Raw genomic sequence first — 23,915 nt, 5'->3', positions numbered from 1 at the left:
TTTCAATGGTTTATAATCAAACATCGACAAAAAATTGGATACAGATTGGCCTGTATCGGATACGTGGGTAAGACTGAATTCTGATGTGCCAGCCAGTCAAACTGAAATAAAAGTCATGATGTGGAGATGCCGGTGTTGGGCTGGGATGAGCACCAGGTTAAAGTCCAACAGGTTTGTTTCGATGTCACTAGCTTTCGGAGCGCTGCTCCTTCCTCAGGTGAATGAAGAGGTATAGAACATAGAACGATACAGCGCAGTACAGGCCCTTCGGCCCACGATGTTGCACCAAAACAAAAGCCATCTAACCTACACTATGCCATTATCATCCATATGTTTATCCAATAAACTTTTAAATGCCCTCAATGTTGGCAAGCTCACTACTGTAGCAGGTAGGGCATTCCACAGCCTCACTACTCTTTGCGTAAAGAACCTACCTCTGACCTCTGTCCTATATCTATTACCCCTCAGTTTAAAGCTATGTCCCCTCGTGCCAGCCATTTCCATCCGCGGGAGAAGGCTCTCACTGTCCACCCTATCTAACCCCCTGATCATTTTGTATGCCTCTATTAAGTCTCCTCTTAACCTTCTCTCCAACGAAAACAACCTCAAGTCCATCAGCCTTTCCTCATAGGATTTTCCCTCCATACCAGGCAACATCCTGGTAAATCTCCTCTGCACCCGCTCCAAAGCCTCCACGTCCTTCCTATAATGCGGTGACCAGAACTGTACGCAATACTCCAAATGCGGCCGTACCAGAGTTCTGTACAGCTGCAACATGACCTCCTGACTCCGGAACTCAATCCCTCTACCAATAAAGGCCAACACTCCATAGGCCTTCTTCACAACCCTATCAACCTGGGTGGCAACTTTCGGGGATCTATGTACATGGACACCTAGATCCCTCTGCTCATCCACACTTCCAAGAACTTTACCATTAGCCAAATATTCCGCACTGTTATTCCTTCCAAAGTGAATCACCTCACACTTCTCTACATTAAACTCCATTTGCCACATCTCAGCCCAGCTCTGCAGCTTCTCTATATCCCTCTGTAACCTGCTAAATCCTTCCACACTATCGACAACACCACCGACTTTAGTATTGTCTGCAAATTTACTCACCCACCCTTCTGCGCCTTCCTCTAGGTCATTGATAAAAATGACAAACAGCAACGGCCCCAGAACAGATCCTTGTGGTACTCCACTTGTAACTGAACTCCATTCTGAACATTTCCCATCAACCACCACCCTCTGTCTTCTTTCAGCTAGCCAATTTCTGATCCACATCTCTAAATCACCGTCAATTACCCACTACAGACGTGAGGCTCACCGGTCTATAGTTGCCGGGGTTGTTTCTGCTCCCCTTTTTGAACAAAGGGACCACATTTGCTATCCTCCAGTCCTCTGGCACTATTCCTGTAGCCAATGATGACATAAAAATCAACGCCAAAGGTCCAGCAATCTCTTCCCTAGCCTCCCATAGAATCCTAGGATAAATCCCATCAGGACCCGGGGACTTACCTATTTTCAGCCTGTCCAGAATTGCCAACACCTCTTCCCTACGTACCTCAATGCCATCTATTCTATTAGCCTGGGTCTCAGCATTCTCCTCCACAACATTATCTTTTTCCTGAGTGAATACTGATGAAAAATATTCATTTAGTATCTCGCCTATCTCTTCAGACTCCACACAAAACTTCCCATCCCTGTCCTTGACTGGTCCTACTCTTTCCCTAGTCATTTGCTTATTCCTGACATACCTATAGAAAGCTTTTGGGTTTTCCTTGATCCTACCTGCCAAATACTTCTCATGTCCCCTCCTTGCTCGTCTTAGCTCTCTCTTTAGATTCTTCCTCGCTACCTTGTAACTATCCATCGCCCCAACTGAAACTTCACACCTCATCTTCACATAGGCCTCCTTCTTCCTCTTAACAAGAGATTCCACTTCTTTGGTAAACCACGGTTCCCTCGCTCGACGCCTTCCTCCCTGCCTGACCGGTACATACTTATCAAGAACACGCAGTAGCTGATCCTTGAACAAGCTCCACTTATCCAGTGTGCCCAACACTTGCAGCCTACCTCTCCACCTTATCCCCCCCAAGTCACGTCTAATGGCATCATAATTGCCCTTCCCCCAGCTATAACGCTTGCCCTGCGGTGTATACTTATCACTTTCCATCATTAACGTAAACGTCACCGAATTGTGGTCACTGTCCCCAAAGTGCTCTCCTACCTCCAAATCCAACACCTGGCCTGGTTCATTACCCAAAACCAAATCCAACGTGGCCTCGCCTCTTGTTGGCCTGTCAACATATTGTGTCAGGAAACCCTCCTGCACACACTGTACAAAAAATGACCCATCTAATGTACTCGAACTATATCTTTTCCAGTCAATATTTGGAAAGTTAAAGTATGTTCCAGAAACACATATAATAGACAAATTCAAAGATGCCAAACAATGCTTGGAATGCGACCATTAGCAGGTGATTAAATCTTTACAGATCCAGAGATGGGGTAACCCCAGGTTAAAGAGGTGTGAATTGTATCAAGCCTGGACAGTTGGTAGGATTTCGCAGGCCAGATGGTGGGGGATGAATGTAATGCGACATGAATCCCAGGTCCCGGTTGAGGCCGCACTCGTGTGCGGAACTTAACTATACGTTTCTGCTCGGCAATTCTGCGTTGTCGCACGTCCTGAAGGCCGCCTTGGAGAACGCTTACCCGGAGATCAGAGGCTGAATGCCCTTGACTGCTGAAGTGTTCCCCGACTGGAAGGGAACATTCCTGCCTGGTGATTGTTGCGCGATGTCTGTTCATTCGTTGTCGCAGCGTCTGCATGATCTCGCCAATGTACCACGCTTCGGGACATCCTTTCCTGCAGCGTATGAGGTAGACAACGTTGGCCGAGTCGCACGAGTATGTGCCGCGTACCTGGTGGGTGGTGTTCTCACGTGTAATAGTGGTATCTATGTCGATGATCTGGCACGTCTTGCAGAGATTGCCATGGCAGGATTGTGTGGTGTCGTGGTCACTGTTCTGAAGACTGGGTAGTTTGCTGCAAACAACGGTTTGTTTGAGGTTGCGCGGTTGTTTGAAGGCAAGTAGTGGGGGTGTGGGGATGACCTTGGCAAGATGGTCATCGTCATCAATGACGTGTTGAAGGCTGTGAAGAAGACAAACCTGTTGGACTTTAACCTGGTGTTGTAAGACTTCGTACTGAAATAAAAGTGTTAGCGAATACAAGTACCATTGAAAAGTGTAGATTCACGATTCTGCTGTTGTGTATGCCTTACGGGATAAAGCTTAAGATGTCAATGAAGATATTAAAGAGAACAACCCTTCCAAAATTTCCAAAAGGAGGAGCTATCCATGTTCACCGTAGAGGATGGATAGATGAAGGTGGCCTGAAAATGTGGAGGAAAGTTTGGAGTTTTCGATCCGGAGGATTAGGTAAAGAAAAAAGTTGTCTTTCTGGGACATGTTCAGACTGCACCTAGCCGATGATGTTGCTGTGATTCCCAATTGTCCAACCAGCCTCATTCAACCGTTGGATGCCTGTTTGAGCAAGCCCTTCAAGGATTGCACAAGAGAAAAATTGAATGGACAATTGGAGGAGAGAAGGCACCAACGAAAGAAGCATACGGACTCCGACATTAGCAATCTTGTGCAAATGCGTTGCAAAGGTCTAAGATGAAATCAGAATGGAGATTGTCGTCAAATCATTCAAGAAATGTGGGGTATCCAATGCACTTGGATGGCACAAAAGGTAATTATTTGTGGAATAATATAGCGCATGACTATGTGAATGCTGTTGATGTTGATCCATATGATGCCATTCAGAAAGCAAAGTGGGACGTGTTATTTGCTTCTGAAGATGAGGGTAGTCTGATACACGAGGGAGATATTAGGAAATGGGGTCCAGAAATTAGATTGAAGATGTAGCAGGTAACTCTGGAGTTTAACAGACTGAGGGGAAAAAAACTGCTAGCATGGAGACTGAGGGATGCACCCACACGTGGCATGAGTTACGTTGTCCCATTCAGACTTAAACTCGTTAGTGGGAATACACAAATGGCCCTGTTCAGCAAGGGTGAGTCACTCAAGATCCATTGTCCTTCGGGACACTCGTGTCTGACCAGCTATTAGCACATTGCAGAGTCTGATGGCCTCTGTCAATGGGAGGTTAATTGGCTCCATTTTTCTATATAAAGGGAGTGGGCAATCGAACAGCCAAGATAACTATGATGGTCTCAAGTCTGGAAACCCCAGTGGAAAACCTTTGTTTGAGGGGCTAGGCGGAGTTTAGAGAGAAATAATCCTGTTTGGAACAGGTACAGGGAGAAGGCTTTGGAAAGCTATCGAGAGGTCATGAAAGTTGCCACCAACGTAGGTTTTGGAAAAGGGTTCTGAAAGGATTTCCCTAATAGAACAAAAATGTTTTGTAAATGCAAGTATTACCTTTGCCCGTCTGTGTAAGTGGAGTGAGAGCTACATGTTCTTGTAAAGTGCCGTTTAATGGGGACTAGGTTAAGAAACAGAATGTACGGAGGGCTAGTAGCGGAGGTAAAGTTACCCACTGGACGAGACGAGGGAGAAAGAGGTAGGCATAGAGATAAGGGGAGGACTCTGGAGCAAAGCACTCCATAGGGTGAACTCCGCCTCATGTGCAGTGCTGTGTCGAACTCAGCTGAAAGTAGTGCACTGGGTGCACATGGAACAACATGCATGAGCGGCTTCTTGGAGGTGGAGGACAAATGTGAACAGCACCGGGTGGGGTGGGGTGCGGGGGGGGTTATAACGTCTGGGAGGATCATGCTTAATGAGTCAACATTAATTACAGAAGTCTGTACTGGAAGAGGATCACTGTGCCAATATGCAAAGTTGCGAAAAGGATTTGTGTTTCAGGTGGTGCAGTGGGTAGCCCTGCTGCCACACGGCGCTGAGTATCCCAGTTCGATTCCAGCCCCTGGTCACTGTCCGTGTGGAGTTTGCACGTTCTCCCCGTGTCGCATGGGTCTCACCCCCACAACCCAAAGATGGACACGGTAGGTGGATTGGTCACACTAAATCGGTGTTTTTCAAACTTTTTTTCCGGGGGCCCATTTGTGCCAACCTTCAGGACCCACGCCGGCCAACATTCGCAACCCAACATTGTATCTTGCATTTAATGTGAGAGGTGAGCCTGTTTGGTCTTCACTTACTTGTTTGCTGCTGACAAAATGGAGGATTCTCAATCATGCCCAAAGCATGTGACATCAAGAGTTCGGGGGTGGGGGGGGTGGGGGGTTGCTCTGTGTCTCGAGGCGCTTCAGGCAGGAAGATTGTAATGAATTTTTTAAAAAATCTTCTGGGTCAGCACTAACATCAGGAGGAGGTGGTGCTTCTCGCTTGGTTTTGCACTGAGTGGGCATGCATGCGCAGTGCGCTCGCATTTTATTATATGCTTGCGGCCGTCATTTTCAAAGCTGCACGCAGTCGGCATTGTTAAAAGCCGGTTTCTGCGACTGTTGCGTACAAATTCACACGATCGGGGACACCACGACGGACAGCTCCGCGACCCTCCCGCGGATCACGACCCCCACTTTGAAAATGCCTGCACTAAATTGTCCCTTAGTTGGAAGAATATTTTTTAAATAAAAAAGGTGTTCCAGTTCTTGTCTATGTATATGCTGTCTTAATCATATGAAGTTGGATGAAAAGTTTAGTTAATATCAGAATTATACCATGTAACTGGAAATGCAGTATATACTGCAGTGTGAGCTTTCAGTTGCCTCGGTTGTGCCTTTTGAAATACATTATCTGAACTAAACATTGTTATATTAATACTTTGCCTTCTGCCTTAAAAACTGCTGATTCATCTATCTATTTGACCGTACATTCAGTCATTGTTCAACATTCATTTACACTCTGTCTGTTCTCCTATGTGCTGAACCTTGGAATTAAGGTATTGTATACAAGCAGTGTTGTTACTGAGCGATTGGTGGAAAGAACAGAGACGAGTGACATGCCTGTACTACACAACCTCTTGTAACATTAGCCTCTTTAGAATTAATGAGGGCTGCAGTGAGCTCTTTCTTTGATATGCAGACGTCTGTGGATCCTAACTAAATACCAAATTGTATTTGCTTTGCTTGCTGCACTTTTCTTGTAATGTGATTGTGGATTATATTCTGAAATTGCCAACTTTCTTTCTTTTCAGTTTGAGCCCAAGCTACATTGACCTAACCGAGTGTCCTTATATGTGGCCCTACTGCTCCCAGCCCATCTATTGTGGGGGAATGCCTACTATTGTCAATGTAACAATCTTAAATGGCATGGGTGTCACTGGTCGGATTATTGACAAGGTAAGCATTGTAAAATGATGGTGGTAATGATGTGGAATTTGCAAAATGGCTGAAAGAGGTGTAGACCCATTCCCTTGCCCTATCTCTGTAACTCTGTAACACCACTTAACCTACACTAAGGGGTAATTTAGCATGATCAATCCACCTAACCTGCACATCCTTGGACTGGATGAAACCGGAGCACCTGGAGGAAACCCACGCAAACATGGAGAGAACCTGCAAATTTCATACAGTCACCCAAGGCCGGAATTGATGTTGTCAGGCAGCAGTGCTAACCATTGTGCTACCGTGTCGCCTTGAATTGTAGGATGGAATACAATATCTGAATTCTTCAGTGGTGAAATTCCATCTTAACCCAGTGTATACAAGTTATTCCCTAGCACAAGAACATGATTGATTTAGCCTTTGAAGTAACTGAGGATTGAAGGTCGGGTAGTAAACCGCCTACATTTAGCCACTGTGTCCAACCTTATTATGCCAGCTGTAGGCCTCTTTTTTATTCTTTAGAAATATTTTTATTCTCCTCCTTCTTCACATTTTCTTCCAACAATAAACAATAATCAGTAACGAATGCAATGTCAATCCCCATATCACGGCAGCACGGTAGCATTGTGGACAGCACACATGCTTCACAGCTCCAAGGTCCCAGGTTCGATTCCGGCTTGGGTCACTGTCTGTGCACATCCTCCTCGTGTGTGCGTGGGTTTCCTCAGGGTGCTCCGGTTTCCTCCCACAATCCAAAGATGTGCAGGTCAGGTGGATTGGCCATGATAAATTGCCCTTAGTGTCCAAAATTGCCCTTCGTGTTGGTGGGGTTGCTGGGTTGTGGGATAGGGTGGAGGTGTTGACCTTGGGTAGGGTGCTCTTTCCAAGAGCCGGTGCAGACTCGATGGGCCGAATGGCCTCCTTCTGCACTGTAAATTCTATGATCTATGATAATAATAACAATCCCATCCTCCCACCAAACCCCCAAACAGCAGACCGCATGTTAACATAAACAAATAACAAAAAGGAATCCGGAATCGCCCATAGATATGAACGATGCAATCATCCCTTCAATCTCTCTAAAAAATGTCTTTGGCAGGAAAATCGACAGGCATTGGTAAATAAACAAAGCATGGCAAGACGTTCATTTTAACCGCCTGTACCTGACCCGCCAGTGAATGAAGAATGAAGTCGCTTATTGTCACAAGTAGGCTTCAAATGAAGTTACTGTGAAAAGGCCCTAGTCGCCACGTTCCGGCGCCTGTTCGGGGAGGCTGGTACGGGAATTGAACCGTGCTAGCCTGCCTTGGTCTGCTTTCAAAGCCAGCGATTTAGCCCTGTGCTAAACCAGTGACAGAGGGAGATCATCTCCCTTGCCAGATCAGCTTTCACCCTCCCCACTAAACTAGAAATATTATACCTACGGATCACCCACCACCACCACCACCACCACCACCACACCACCAAAACCCGAGCAACCTGCAAGTAGGCCACTTTCCTAATTTCTCTTCCTTTCCCTTCAATCAATGGAGTCAAATTTCAAAACCAATATTTCTGGTTTCTAGATTGTTTAATCTAATTGAATATTTAAATAAAAAGAGTAACTAAATTGAGTGAAGGACAGAATGAAATGAACCTTACTTAAGGGTAAGAATGTGAAATCCTGGTGCTCTCATCCAAATAATACGGAAGTCGTAGCCAAATTTAGTTCATCCACCTGAAAAAACCTATAATTAATTTAATCACTGCATCCTATTATTAGTTGAAATACTTTTTTTGCTTCTACAACCTTACCTGATGGTCCAATTTTGACTGACTACCTAATTTCCTGACTGTCTTAAGTTTACTTTAAAGCATGTTACAATAAGTTCAGCCCCCGTAGTTCCATACTTGTTTCATGTACCTCAGCAGGGGATTTGGTGGCAGCGCTGCCTGTTCGAAAATTACGGTTACTTTTTATATTTTGTGGAAAACCATTGTCTAAATTCTCTTACAAATCTCCTTTTACCCTTTCCTCCCCCAGCCATTGTTTCCTTAATCAATGTGGTTACTTGTCAATTGCACCAAAGGCTTTTTACTCACTGTTTTGTTTCTAGCCCATCTGGCAGCCATATTTACCTCAGAATGGAGACAACATAGAGGTTGCGTTTTCTTATTCCCAAGTCCTCTGGCCTTGGTCTGGATTTCTAGCTATATCGATATCTGTCACCAAGAAAGCTGCATCATGGGAAGGCATTGGTCAGGGCCATGTGATGGTTACTGTTGCCTCACCAGCTGAAAATGATGTAAGTTTGTTAGATCAATTTTTATTGTCTTAATATGTATAAAAACTGAAATATCGTACAGATTCAGGAAGGTATGTCCCATACTTGTCTGAAATCTCACTAATACAGAATCAAAAATGAACTAGTGCTGAGTGTCAATTAATATAACCAGTCTCCTGCGGATGAGTGTGTATATAATACATGCTTATAGCTACATGCTTATAGTTACTCTATCTCTAAAGATCTCTCTGAAATATGGAAGGGAATTCCCTTGCTATTGGACTTGATAACCATCTCCTCCAGTACTTTAGCTATCCTAGCTACATAAAAGATGGTCTGCAGCAACTCTGAGGTTACTTTGAAAGTAACTCCCTCCCACTATGACCTGTACCTTTAAGAAAGTCAAGAGCAGAAATGTTATGGGAACCTTGTTCCCTCCATGTTGCACACCTCTTGCTTCGGATATATGTTACTGGACCAATATCCTGGTACAATTGAACTAGTAGCTCAAGGAGAAGACTCGCCACCATCATCAGGGCAACTAGCGATAGACATGGTCCAAGAACAAAAATAAAAGTTAAAGTTACTGCTGATTGTTGCTGTGTTATTTTGCCTTGTAAACTTTATCAGTCATTTGTTTTAATTATGTTACCAACATACAGACTGTTGTGATGTACATGTTGCAGCCCAAATTTTAATCTGGATTTACTGAGCTGGTGAGGTCTGTCTTTCTGAAATGCCACTTAAAATGGTGACACACTCCAACTGGGAAAAAGAAACCTGTCACTGTCAGCAGTTCCCTGTGATGTTGATAGGAAAACTTTGACAGCAGCAACATTTATTATCGAGAACCAGGCAAGGAAGAATTAAAAGTGGTAGAATCCATGGGTCCAAGCCCCATTCCTGTTTATATTGTTGTCTTGTTACGTAAACAAAATAATACAAGAGGAAAGTAAGGTACTCCAAAACTCAACTGAGGTTTAGCTCAGAGATTGCTTTCTTCAGAAAACATATTTTAATTAAATTAATTCCTGCTGATGTCCCTGTTTTTGATCAAATGCTTAACCATTGATCTTATTTGGTTCAGTTTAGCATTAAATACCGATGGTTGACATGAGTATACTCAAAGTAATGGAGATGAGATGGTGGCATAAATGCTGAACTAGTAATCTAGAGGTCCAGGCTAAGGCTCTGGGGACATGGGTTCAAACCCTACCAAGGCAGCTGGTGTAAATTCAATTACTAAAATCAGGAACATAAGAAATAGCTAGTCTCAGTAACGCTGACCACAGAACAATTGTCGATTATTGTACAGGTTTAGCTCAGTGGGCTAGACAGCTGGTTCATGATGCAGAGCGAGGCCAGCAGCGCAGGTTTAATTCCTGTACTGGCTGAGGTTGTTCATGAAGGCCCCACCTCCACTTGCCCCTCACTGATGTGTGTTGATCCTCGGGCTAAATCACCACCAGTCAGCTCTCCCCCTCAACGGGGAAAGTAGCCTATGGCGATTTTACCTTACTTTATCAGACTCGGGGTTAACGTTCTACAAGGTGTCTCAATCTTCCATGTTGTCCATCATGGTTAATCTCCCTTGGCTGTTGAGGGAAAGATGATTGAACTGTATGATGTAATGAGCCAATCTATGATTTAAATATGGGAAAATGTTAGAAGCTACTTGGATAAGCTCAAGGTAATCAGGCAGAGTTGACATGGATTTGTGAAAGGAGAATTATGTCTAAGCAACGTATTGGAGTTCCGTGAGGAAATGACGTGCTGTGGATAAAGGGGAACCAACTGTTGGATATATACTGTACTTGGGATTCCAGAAGGCATTTGATGAAATGCCATATTAAAGATTATTGCGAAAAATGAAAGCTCATGGCACAGGGGGTAACATTGGCATGGGTAAGAACTTGGCTGGCTGACAGGAAGCCGAAAGTAGGCATAAATGGATCTTTTTCAGGTTGACGAGATGTAATGAGTGGTGTGCCACTGGGATCAGTGCTGGGGCCTCCATTTGCAATTGACAAAAATGCCTTGGATGAAGGAATTGAGGGATGGTTTCCTAATTTGCTGATGACATGCAGGTAGTAAAGTAAGTTGTGAAGAGGACATAAGTCTGCAATAAGATATAGATAATTAACTGAATGAGCAGAGATCTGGAAAATGGGGTATAATGTGGGAAAATGTGAAATTGTCCTTTTTGGCAGGAAGAATGAAAAGGAACCATATTATCTAAATGATGAGCGATTGAAGAGTACTGACATTTAGAGATATCTGGGTGCCCCAAGTGCATGAATCACAAAATAATGGTATACAGGTACAGCAAGTAATTAGGAAAGCTAATGGAATGTTATTGATTGCGAGGGGAATTGAATTAAAATGTAGGCAGGTTATGTTCAGTTGTACAGGGTACCAGTGAGACCACATCTGGCGTACTGTGTACAGAATTAGTTTCCTTATTGAACGACGGATGTGAATGAGTTGGAAGCAGTTCAGAGTAGGTTTACCACACTAATACCTGGAATAGGTAGATTGTCTTATGAAGAAAGATTGTATCTGCTGGAGTTTGGAAGAGTAAGAGGTGACTTGATTGAAACATATAAGATTCTAAGGGATCTTGACAGGGTGGATGTACAGAAAATGGCTCGTCTTTTTTCAGAATCTAGAACTAGTGTCACTGCAATAATAAGGGGTCGGCCATTTAAGATTGAAATGAGACAATGTTTCACTGCGAATCATGTCTTTGGAACTCATTTGCTGAAAAGGTGGTAGAAGTAGTGTTTGAATATTTTTAAGATGGAGGTGGATAAATTATTGGTAAGCAAGGTTGATAGGTTATCGGGAGTATGCGGGATGCAGATTTGAGGTTGCTATAAGATAGCCATGATATTAAATGGCATAACAGGCTTGAGGGGCCTCCTGCTCCTCATTCATGTGTTTGTATGTTGAAATTTGTGTCGTCATGGCTTTACCATATGGAAACTTAATATTACCATCAATCTTTGATCATCTTCGGGTTTCTTCTAAGCTATTGCCAGTCCCCAGCAAAAAATAATATGGAGGAGTAATGTGACAAATCGGTTTTACAGAACAATTAATAGATTAGAAGTCAGAATGGGGAGCAACCAAAAATCAGTACTACTGAACCGAAGTTAAGATGTTAAGTTCAGTATGAAATTTGTTGTTTTTGGCTCATTGATCCCACCAACATACACATAAATCCCTATGCATTGTCATTGTTTGCTGAGTAGCCTGAATTAAAGTTTGCAGAGTGTTGACAATCTGTGTAGTGCTAACTTGTCCTCTCTCTTCCTCTCCTTAAGTCGAACAATGGCAATGAAATGACATCAACTGTAAAGCTGCCAATCAAAGTGAAGATCATTCCGACACCACCTCGCAGTAAAAGAGTCCTTTGGGATCAGTATCACAACCTACGTTACCCACCCGGTTACTTTCCAAGGGATAACCTGCGCATGAAAAATGATCCGCTAGATTGGTGAGTCCTTCTAAGGAGTCGAGCTGTGTTTATGATCTTCACAGTCCGTCTGCTATATTTTGAGTGAGAAGCTCAGTTTTAACGAAACAGTGTGTGCCGATGGAAGCAATGAAGCAACTAAAAGAAGTAGTTAAAGTCAAACATGTTCCTTGGTTTTCATATTTTAGTGTGTGTGGGGACAATGGCATATCATTTGGATCCAAACTCTACATGAAGCATTTATTTGCTGTAATGTAAATGTAATTGAGAATATCGTAAGTAAGTGAAAAGAACATTTTAACCTGAAACTGGTCGTCTTGCAGTCCTTCCATGGGAAGGAAATATTGCTCAGTCGAGCACCGAGCACAACCCTCTAGTCACACAAATATTGGTTAGTTGGTACTTTATTTTGCAGACCGTAAACCCATTACGAAAGCTTTTGGCAGATGCTGGTGTGCAATATTTCACATGTCCAACAGGACAAAATCCACTTGGGAAAGCCAACCTTAATGTAATCATGTTAACAGGAGCTGATCTGAGGCTGAAACATGGGGCAGTTTGCATTCTTTCAGCAAGTGTTAGTGTATTGCCCTGACTACAAGGCAGTGAGGATATAGCACTGTGCTACTGCAAAGGGAGATGTAAATCCAAGGTCCAACTGCCAGTTCCTGTAAATGAAAGTTAATTAAATGAGGAAAGATATTTTATTTTATACTCCATGACGAGAGAAACTTGATCCAAGATACAATGGAAATAACATGGGTTTGGGAGGCAACAGTGTTTAAGGACATGGAAGAGGAAAGGGAGGTTGGAGATGGGGTGACACACTTGTTGATGATAGCAACTTTGCAAGGGAGGGGGCAGCACCTCGAGCGAATGGGGGAAAAGTTGTAGCTTGCATTGGTGTCAGAAAGTGAATCTGGATGATAAACAATCTAGTGGTGATGGAGTCAAAGGAATAGGAGATGTATCCCAAAGATATGATGAGCTTTCAGAGGGAGAATGGAATAGTAACATCTGACCAGGGCTCGGACCGGTGATATCCCGAGATAAAGGGAAGGGAAGAAGACCCAGCTCCTTACAGATTGGAGATGAGGGCAGAAGGACCAAAGTGAAGGGTTTAAGGAGGCTTGGTCGAGGAAAATAGACGCTGGGTATTATCTTTGCTATGGCCCTGGCATGGCAGCTGGTTTTGACAGAGGAAAGAGATCCTTGATAGCACTTGATGTAATACAGTTAGATACATTGATGATTGTCAGCTTTGTATATCTGACTGGCACTAATATATTTTGTTAAAAATCACACTTCAACATTAAACAACCTTACCGACCGCTATTTCGAGCTATTAAGTAACTCAAAGTGATCTCGAGATGTAAGCTAGTTTGAAAGTGCAGGGTCAATTGATGTCAGTTGGTTAATTTTCAATTGAAAATTTAACATGCTTACCTTTGCTGTTATATCAAAATTGCCCCAAAGTATTTAAACTTAAGGTTATCTCAACAATGAAAGAAACTTTTCCAATGTATGTTTTTTTAATTTCTTTTAATTAGGAATGGTGACCATGTCCACACAAATTTTAGGGATATGTACCAGCACTTGCGTAGCATGGGGTATTTTGTGGAGGTACTTGGAGCACCCATCACCTGTTTTGATGCCAGCCAGTATGGTAGGTTTTGCATTAAACTTCTTATCTGCTTGTACTTTCCATTCATCATAAAGGTCAAAAGTGTGTGGAATGTTCAGTACCATTCAGACCAGTATCTTGTAGAATTCCTCCGATACTAAAGAAGACCATGCCTGCATTGAGCATGACCTGGGCAACATTCAGTCTTGTGCTAATAAATGACAAACATTCGCACCGCACAAGTGCCAGTCAATGACCATGTCCAACAAGCGAGAATCTAATCATCATCCCTTGATATGTAGTAGCATGAATTGGATTTACCATCTTTAGCCAAAAATGTCGAGTTGATGATACATCTTGCCCTCCTCCTGAGGTTCCACCAAATCAGATGCCAGTCTTCAGCCAATTCAATTCAATCCACATAATATCAAGAAACGGCTGAATGCACTGGATACTGTAAAGGTTATGGGTTCTGACAATATTCCAGCAATAGTACTGAAGACTTATGCTCCAGAATATCCCATGCTCCAAGACAAGCTGTTCTAATATAGCTATAGTACTGACTTCTACCTGGCAGTGTGAAAATTGTAGTCCGTGAACAGGCTTTGGGGAGTTTATCCACAAAAAATATCTGGCTAATTGACACCCCCCTCAATCATCCGCAAAGTGATGGAAAGTGTCATCGACATTGGTATCAAATCAAGTAATACATTGGTATTACAAACAATCTTAGTTTATTCTATTCTAAGCTTAGTTTGAATTAAGTTGGTGGTGAGTGGATTATGTGCTGACAAAACATAACTGCTCACTTCCTTTGTTGGCAAGTGGCACAGAGAGGGGCAATATGCCAACCCTTACAATGCATTTGTGTTTATAAGTGATATTTTGGTTAGCTGACAAGCTTTCAGGTATGTGCAGTGTGCAGCCTCGTACCAGCCTCCCCGAACAGGTGCCGGAATGTGGCGACGAGGGGCTTTTCACAGTAACTTCATTGAAGCCTACTCGTGACAAGCGATTTTCATTTCATTCATTTTTCAGACTAGCTTCTTGCCTGCTGTTAATGCTTTTAACTTATTAATGTGAGCAGTGTCCTACAGCACATTCTTTGAGGATTGTTAATCATTCCTGCTAAAATTAATTCGCCAATATTACCTCCACCCAAATGATTAATTAAACCCCCCACCAGGCGCATTTGTCACTGCCCTGCACATTGTTTGGGAGATGGGGCTGAGCTGTAGGCAGGTGGAATGTGTGGCTGCAAATTTCTTTGCCTGTCAGCATTCAAAAGCTAGTCGAAGTTTCAGGATGCCTTTCTTTGACTTATGTTTAGTGGGGCTAAAGTATCAGCTTTTCTTTAAAAAAAACCATTTCGAGTACCCAATTCTTTTTTTTCCAATTAAGGGGCAATTTAGCGTGGCCAATTCACCTACCCTGCACATCTTTGGGTTGTGGGGGTGAGACCCATGGGGAGAATGTGCAAATTCCACACGGTCAGTGACCTGGGGCCTGGATTGAACCCGGGTCCTCAGCGCCGTGAGGCCCAAGTATCAGTTTTCCAATTGCCAGAATTCATTGAGGCAAGCTACGTAGTTATAGGTATTTACTTCTTTCTATTTTTGAGGGACCACCTAGATAGAGGTCTAATTTGTGAAGGGGATTGATGGGGTCGAGATGTTTCCACTGTTGGGGGGGGGGGGGTCATAAATATATATCCAAAGTTTAGTTATTAGCTGGAACCTGCTACCACATGGGGTGCTTGAGGCATTGATGCATTTACGGCCAAGCTTGATAAGTACATGAGGAATTTGGTTGTAATAACCAAAATGAGGCACTTTTTCATGTCAGGCTAAGAAAAACACCATTACATGGCTTCTATGTAAACTTGAAGGGTCAGGTTAATGGTTGAACTGCATTTAATAGTTGGAAGACAGCCATATGCAATGTAAACAATATTGCATTTATTTTCCTTGGAAGCATTGGCTGCTAGATCTTTTCCAAGGCACTGTGTTCCAGTTAATATTTTTGGCCTGCTTTCTGAAACTATATTGAGGTTTGCCTAACTTTTTAGCCAAATCCATACCCCCACCTGTAATACTCCAAGGATTTGAGCTGGTTTGAAAATCAATTCTGTGGTTAACTGCATTTTAGGCCAATTCAATGCAGCCATTTGAATGATTGCGATATGCTACCATCTATGAATTGCTGATTTTTATTTTCCCCTGCAGGTACTCTGCTGATGGTAGATAGTGAAGAAGAGTACTTTCCTGAGGAAATTACTAAATTGAGGCGCGATGTTGATAATGGCCTTTCTGTGATTGTCTTTAGTGATTGGTACAACACCTCTGTCATGAGAAAAGTGAAATTCTATGATGAAAATACCAGGTATAAACATTGTGTTGTCTTCTACTCGATCTTGTATCTTTCTCACCCCACTCCACTCCCGAAGAAGTCTTATAATCATAGAATCCCTACATTGCAGAAGGAGGCATTTGACCTATTGAGTCTGCACCGATCTTCTGAAAGAGAACCCTACCTAGGCACATGCCCCTACCCTATCCCAGTAACCCCATATAACCTTTTGGACACTAAGAGGCAATTTAGCATGGCCAATCCACCCAACCTGCACATCTTTTGACTGTGGGAGGAAACCGGAGCACCCGGAGGAAACTTACACATGCATGGGGAGAACGTACAAACTCCACTCAGACAAGTCACCCAAGGCTGGAATTGAACTCGGGTCCCTGGTGACAATATTAATTTTCTTTACCCGTCAGTCTGGCCTCAATAAAACTCGAGATGGATTATAATATTATTTATTTTTAACCAACTTGCAAGTCTGACTCGCTTCACAAAGACCCAGAACACAAGCTGCCTCCTGGGGTCTTCCGAACCGAATGCTATTGGAGACAAAGGAATCTCTACAAAAACATTCAAATGGCATCAAGTTTCACATACAAGATTCCCATAGGCCATCCTATACCCCTCCTGACCTGGCCATATATCCTGATTGGTTCACTTCTCATTCCTTAACCCTGGGCCTCTTGTTACCCAGCATCCTTTTCCCATCCTCCACCAGACATCCCTCCCCCCTTCCTTGCCATGCTTTCTGAAATCCTTTGTCTGGGAACTCACTACTATTAGACTGATCACATCCACATTACTGTAACTAATATTTGAACTAACTATTTTATATCACATTCGTTTGTTCAATTCCTCATTCCCTCCTTTTATCATTTCATGATAACTTATCTGTCCAACCCGTAGCTATGGCCCCTCATCTAAGACGATCCGTCGCTGCATTTCCAATTCCTGTTGCAGCACTCCGTCATCCGCTGTACCTTCGTGAATCCTAACAGCCAAGATTCTAGGGGAAGCTATCCGTTCCAGTGCACCCTGCATTTTACCCATCACGCATTTAAGGATGGCCAGGCCCACAAAGATGCAGCCAAGTGCCACTGCTAAATACATGGCCATATTTATCAACCAGTCCTTCCAACCTCCGAATCCCCAGTTACCCCAAGAGCCAGGGTCCTGCATTCCGTTCAGGTGATCCCGTATGCGATCCATAAATTTAGTGATGTCTTGAACTCCCATGATACACTTGTCCTGCACTATGGCGCATACCCTACCCTCACGGGCCAGAAGATAGTGAAGAGCATACCGGTTCTGCATGGCAAACAACCGCAGCTGAGACAATTCCTTAGTTATTGCCCCGAGGGCTCCCAAGGTTTCGTTTCCCAGGATGGTAAGGCCACAAATAAAATAATTCCTATCGCTAACCGCTAAGGAACCTCCCACACCTCCCAGTGTCAAGATGCTCAGAATTCCCCATCCGGCTGAGTGGCCCCGGTTGGGTGCGAGAACCTGAGGTTTTTTCCAGTTCTTGCAGAATTCTGCTGAGACTGCCCGGCATGCCAACTGATTGTACAGCATCCACGCCGAGGGGCAGGGGACTGTGGTAGGGACTAGAGTCACGATAGCAATTTGGCGGGGAAATGGGGGTGACAAAACATTGGTCGCTGTGCCATTAAAAAAAAAAAGTAGTATCCTTGCTCCGTGTACAGGCGAGCATCCGATATGACACCTCCTGTCCGTACAGGTGGGGAACAGACATGTTATATTCGTTTTCACCTCTACCAGCAAACAGCCGTACTCGTCACTGCTGAAACAATTCTCGTACGACCGGGAGTCTGTATGATGTGGGTAGGTATGTACACCCTCCACCATTGCAGCCTATCATACTGTGAGTGGGAATTATCCCGAGGAAGGGGAAGGCAAATAGCCGGTGGTGCAAAACCCGTATCATAAGGAAGAGTGACTTGCTCGGGCAGTGTCTCGGAAGGCTGACAATGAACCACCGTTTGGGGAGTGCCCCAAAACGGTGAAACAGAAAATAACCTAGACACCGATGCGGGGTTCGGGTAGCAGACTACCCGTCCCCAGCATCCTTTTCCCATCCTCCACCAGACACCCCTCCCCACTTCCTTGCCATGCTTTCTGAAATCCTTTGTCTGTGAATTCACTACTATTAGACTGGTCACATCCACATTACTGTAACTAATATTTGAACTAACTATTTTATATCGCATTAGTTTGTTCAATTCCTCTCTGGTGCTGTGAGGCAGCAGTGCCAGCCACTGTGCCACCTTGTGGCAGAATATTTTCTAAAAATGAAATGTTAATTTAGGTAGAATGCCATTTCTTCTTTTACCAAGTGGTACAGGAACTATTTTACAATCTCTGCATTTTCTATTGATTTACACTGATTAAAGAGTACTTGGCTAATCAATGCTGATTCTTTCAAAACTCTAGTACTACCGGTCTAACGTTCAACTGCATTGAAGATGCCCTGAAATGTTGATTTCTACTACTTTGTATGTCTGATAATCCCACATTATGCAAGTGAAGACATTTTTTCATTATTTCTAAACTTTGCAGTGATTTTCATTTTAAGTCTATGGTCATACAATCTGACTTGCTCTGAACTAACATCTATCTTTACCACACAAATGCACTCAATGTAAGAATCATCTTCACAGAATAAGTGTGTTAAAATTATAATTTCTCCATCTTCCATCCTGAATCCTTCCTTTCAAATAATATTTCTCAAGTTAGCCAAGTCTGCTTTTCTTTTTAAAGAAAAGTGCATGTGATACTGGGCTAATGTGTTCAGGAAGGTCCAAGTTTGAACCCAGTTTGATTTCAAGATGTGCTAGGTTGGTTAAATCTTTTTGGGGTATGACCGAGTGGTCTTGATTGAGCAAAAATCTGCTAATGCTCTGTTTGGCATCCATTAATCCTAGATCCTGTGTTTGTGAATGTTGAATGCAAGCAGAATATGATTTAGCAATGATGCCCAATGTGATTGAACCATCATGTAATTATTCAGTGGCTTCCTGGAGTGTGTGGAAGATCAGTGCAAGATGGCGGCACCTTTTAAAGTATAATTCGGGAGCAGTCGTGATTTTAAACAGAAATAAGTCAATGTATAACAGCCCTTGAGATATCTTGTAATTCAACTTGACAAAAGTTAATTTGCTGACTAACCAAACCAATACCTGATTGTAATCCTGCCTTTCTTGTCCCTTCGTTGTAGGCAGTGGTGGATGCCAGACACTGGAGGGGCGAACATTCCAGCGCTCAATGACCTGTTATCGGTGTGGGGCATGGCTTTTGGTGATGGCTTGTATGAAGGAGATTTCAGCATGGCAAACCATGACAGTGAGATTCTAACTATTACATTGAGCTGCTTATGATATCGCACTTTATTTGGTGCATGATTATATGCAAGTGTTTCAAGATGAAAAGTCCTTCTGCTGGAAACATAGAATATCCATAAAAATAAGTTCATGGGTAACATCGTTTGATGTTGAATGAATATATACAAATTTTATAAATGCTCTTGACCCTTTATTTCCTTTTCCAGCGCCACCAAAGAAATCAAAAATTAATTTTTCCCCATTTGTATTCTCATTTGAAATCTGTGAATGTTGATTTGGTACTATCCTTGTGGTCAGTGTAGGGACTGGGAGATGCAATGTAGGGACTGGGAGATACATGCCTCAAAGTTACGGAGATTACTGCATGTGATCGGATCAGTTAGCTCTGTTGGCTGGGCAACTGGTTTGTTATGTGGAGCAACACCAACAGTGTGTGTTCGATTCCCGTATCGGCTGAGGTTATTTATGAAGCCTTTGCCTGAGGTGTGGTAATCCTCGGGTTAAATCACCACCAGTCAGCTCTCTCTCAAAAGGGTAGAGCAACCTATGGACCTCTGTGGGGACTGTGGCGACATTTACATTTACTGCTGGTGATGTAAGACTGCAAATGCATGGGTTTGCACCTTCAATACAAAAAGCCATGAAGAATTTCCATTCAAAGAATTATGACACAAATGGGCTATTCAGCCCACCAAGTACCTGTTGCTACTTTTACCTCATTTGAGGCTGCTCCCATCTTTCCTCCTCCAAATCTACCATTTTAACCTTCCATTCCCTTCTCTTTCATGTTTGTCTAGTTCTCCCTTAAATGCTTCAATGTAATGTGCTGCAACCATTCCCTGTGGTAGCATGTTCCTCATTCTTGCCACTCTTTGAATAAAGAAATTTCTTCTGAATACCCTGTTGAATTTCATGGTGACCAATCTAATATTAGTGGCTTTGGAGTTGTGTTCCCCACACGGTCTAGTTGAGAGGGCTGCATAATGTACATCAGAGCCAGTGCTTTCTGGAAGGGAGGGGTTGTGGGACTGGGCTCATTGGCTGAGTAGGCTGAGTATGTACCACCAGAGGCAAAAGCGAGGTTGATGTGGGTTAAACCTAACTCCTTGGCTTGGCCCTGGTTTCCACCCTCCTCACCTCGCAATCTTCTCTGGTAACCAGGACTTGGAGCCTGTAGTCTCATTCTCCAGCTATTAGTTAGCTCTGCACCAGGCACTTCTAATAGACATTTTTATTAATTGTAAATTTTTTAAATTATCAATTTATCGCTTTGGCATATCTTTGGCTCAGGAAGTTGTTTGTTTTCTTCATACTTCATGTTTAAGGTTGTGCCAAACCAGATCTTAGGCAGCTGCTGATGGTTTTCTTGCTAAAGAGGAATGGAAGGCTCACAAGTAGTTTGATTGCTTTTTGAGGGGATGGCAAAAGCGGTTATTTTTGCTCCATGAGAAACAATGTTGGAAATGCTCAGCACATCTGGTGGCGTCTGTGCTGAGAGCAACAGCGGGCAGTGACCCTTCTTCAAAACTAGTGCAGATAGTGTACCTGACGCATTGACTCTGTTTCTCTCTCCACAGATGCTGCCTGCCCTGCTGAGTATTCCCAGTATTTTCTATTTCAGATTTGTGCTCTCCTATTATATGCTCCATTCAATTTGAAATTCGAACATACTTATCACTCAATGCAAAGTATAATTTTTCTGTTAACAAAGCCCACTTGTGCGGATAGAAGTAGCACATTATTGCAAGTGAATTGATTCGTGCTAATTAATAGGAAGGTTTTGCCATGCTTAAACTTGGATGTGCCAATTGAAAGGATATTTGCATGTTGCTGTCCAGATATTGCATGGGGCCAGTTGCAAAGAAGCAGAACTATTTACAGACAACATGTTTGTTTCTATTATGCAATTGTCTGCGAAAACTGTGGCTGGTGTATCATACTGAAACCTGAGCTTTCAATGGGCTTTGTACATTGTGGTATGAGTAGCAAAACCAAGATGTTTTGCTGAACCTACATAAAATAGTTTGATTCCACTCTGACTGTGGTTCACCATTCTGGGCACTGGACAGATGTAAAGGTTTTGCAGAGGGTTCCGAAGAGATTTACTAGAATGTTTTCAGGGATTACAGAAGAACAGTGGTTAGCACTGTTGCTTTACAGCACCAGGGTCCCGGGTTCGATTTTCGCTTGGGTCACTGTGCGGAGTCTGCATGTAATAATAATAATAATCTTTATTATTGTCACAAGTAGGCTTCCATTAACACTGCAATGAAGTTATTGTTAAAATCCCCTAGTCACCACTGTTCAGGTGCCTGTCCAGGTACAGTGAGGGAGAATTCAGAATGTCCAATTCACCTAACCGCATGTCTTTCGGGACTTGTGGGAAGAAATCCACGGGGAGAACGTGCAGACTCCACACAGACCGTAACCCAAGCCGGGAAGCGAACCTGGGACCATGGTGCTGTGAAGCAACAGTGTTAACCACTATGCCGCCCAATGTGTCTCCCTGTGGCTGCGTGGGTTTCCTCCGGGTGTTCCGGTTTCCTTCCACAAGTTGCGAAAGACGTGCTTATTAGGTGAATTTGACATTCTAAATTTTCTCTGTGCACCCGAACAGGCGCTGTAGTGTGGCAACTAGGGGATTTTCACAGTAACTTCATTGCAGTGTTAATGTAAGCCTACTTGTGACACTAATAAAGATTATTATCGAAAATGGAGTTTGTTATCCTTCGAGCCAATGAGCCCGAGGGGATTTGATAGAGGTGTGTAAAATTATGACTGATTTGGGGAAATCAAAACTATTTCTAGTGGTTGAAGGATTGATAATCAGATGACATGGATTTAACTTCATTTAAGTTGATTGACAAAAGAACCAGAGGTGAAAAAAAACTTTTGCACAGAGTGATTAGATTTGGAATGCACTCCCTCCCTGAAACTGTGGTGGAAGCCGATTTAAATTAATGTTCAAAAGGAAATTTAATGAATACCAGGAGAAAAAGATTTATAGGGAAAGAACAGGAAAGGAGGAAATGTGGTTGCAATGACTGTACTCTTCAAAAGAACTGGTGCAGACTGGATGGGCTCAATGGTCTCCTCCTGTGCTACTTCATTCAATTCTATGGACCCAAAGCGCATCATTAAGGTGTTATATTGGAGCTGTAGTGGGTTAACGATGGGATGAGGGGATTGGGTGGTGGGTATAATTGGCTCAGAAACAGATAAGCACCAGGGTCTGTGATTTCCTTCCCTGACCCTGCTCTCTCTATCCGCTCTATAAAAAAACATTCACAATTTTCAAGATCTCTATTTGCTCCCTCTCGCTGCCTTTTTCAAAAGTGACCCAACCTGTCTATCCTATCCCAATATACGTTTTATCATCTTTGTAAATCTTCTCTGCAGCCTCTCAAGTGCATCATCACCTTTTTATAAAATGGTGCCCAGAGCTGCACACAGTATTCCAGGTGAGGCCGAGCCAAGGTTTGATGCATGTTTAGCATAACATTTGGGCTGGTGCTCAAAATGTTGTCCTATACTGGTCAGTAATCCAGAGTACAGATGAGTATTTTTGTTTTCAGTCCACAAGCTGCTTTCTGTGGAAATTCACCAGTATGGTTTACAGAAATGTTCTGGAATAAAAGCAAAATGCTTCTGTTTTCCTTTCAGTGTATTATGCTTCAGGGAGCAGTATTGCAAAATTTCCTGAGGATGGACTTGTTCTTGCTCAAACTCTAAAGGATCAAGGTAGGAACTAGAGCAACTGCATTTTACTCTTTTCCTACAGGGTTTGAACTAGTAGTTGGTTGGGTTTATTATTTTTGAAAAATACAAGGTGGTAATGAAGTAGACCTGATTTCTGTGGATCAAAAAGCATCTTATGTGCAGTATTTCTATTATCCCAAACTTTTCATTTTTCTGCACAACATTTTAGCAGCCCAAAGCATTCCCAAGCTTCTTCCATTGCTCATTAATCTATTGCTGGTCAGAAGCAGCCATCCATTCTTTTTATATTTCTGAGTGTTAGGAATAAGCTATACCTTCAAGTTTTAGCTCTAAATTTCATTTAATTTTTTTATTTAGTGGGTTAAAAAGGTAAAACCTGCATCTAATTTCATTTTGGATTGTAGCTATTTGTTTAACCTCCATTTTTCATGAGTTTTACCACTCTTGAAGTGAAAATTTAAAGAACAAGAACAACTGTGCTGTTGTTTAGCAACAGGAGATACACAGAGATGGAGAAACAGAAGAGCAGTTTTTAGTTCAGTTGATGATTAAGCTGCGCAGTGAAAGGAGCAGTTTAAGTCTCTCTCTGGTTGCATATACAAGCAGATTGAGGGAAATAAGTCTAAGAATCCTAAATTGGTTGATCTAGAGCTAAAATAACAGTGAATGTCGAGTAATTTCTGGAACTCGAGGGAGATACCAAGTTGTTGGCAGGTCACAGGCCCTAAAGGAGGAAAGCCCCAAGAAGGCTTTTAAATTAAATTATAGGAAAAGCTCACAAAT

At 42.9% G+C, this 23,915-nt stretch overlaps 1 protein-coding gene across 2 annotated transcripts in view; it reads left to right on the top strand.

Annotated features, from left to right (window-relative positions):
* The window catches only part of mbtps1 (membrane-bound transcription factor peptidase, site 1), a 166,202-nt gene that overhangs the window by 98,786 nt on the left and 43,501 nt on the right, over positions 1–23,915 (top strand). For both annotated transcript variants that reach the window (XM_072518450.1, XM_072518449.1), the window contains exons 12-18: positions 6,197–6,341; positions 8,423–8,611; positions 11,917–12,089; positions 13,619–13,734; positions 15,918–16,074; positions 19,289–19,413; positions 23,076–23,153. In XM_072518450.1, the coding sequence (XP_072374551.1) occupies positions 6,197–6,341; positions 8,423–8,611; positions 11,917–12,089; positions 13,619–13,734; positions 15,918–16,074; positions 19,289–19,413; positions 23,076–23,153 (983 nt within the window). The remainder of the gene's footprint in view (positions 1–6,196; positions 6,342–8,422; positions 8,612–11,916; positions 12,090–13,618; positions 13,735–15,917; positions 16,075–19,288; positions 19,414–23,075; positions 23,154–23,915) is intronic.

Source organism: Scyliorhinus torazame, chromosome 10 (assembly GCF_047496885.1).
Source record: "Scyliorhinus torazame isolate Kashiwa2021f chromosome 10, sScyTor2.1, whole genome shotgun sequence".
In the NCBI taxonomy this organism is placed as follows: domain Eukaryota; kingdom Metazoa; phylum Chordata; class Chondrichthyes; order Carcharhiniformes; family Scyliorhinidae; genus Scyliorhinus; species Scyliorhinus torazame.
This window is presented reverse-complemented; position numbering and strand designations above follow the sequence as displayed.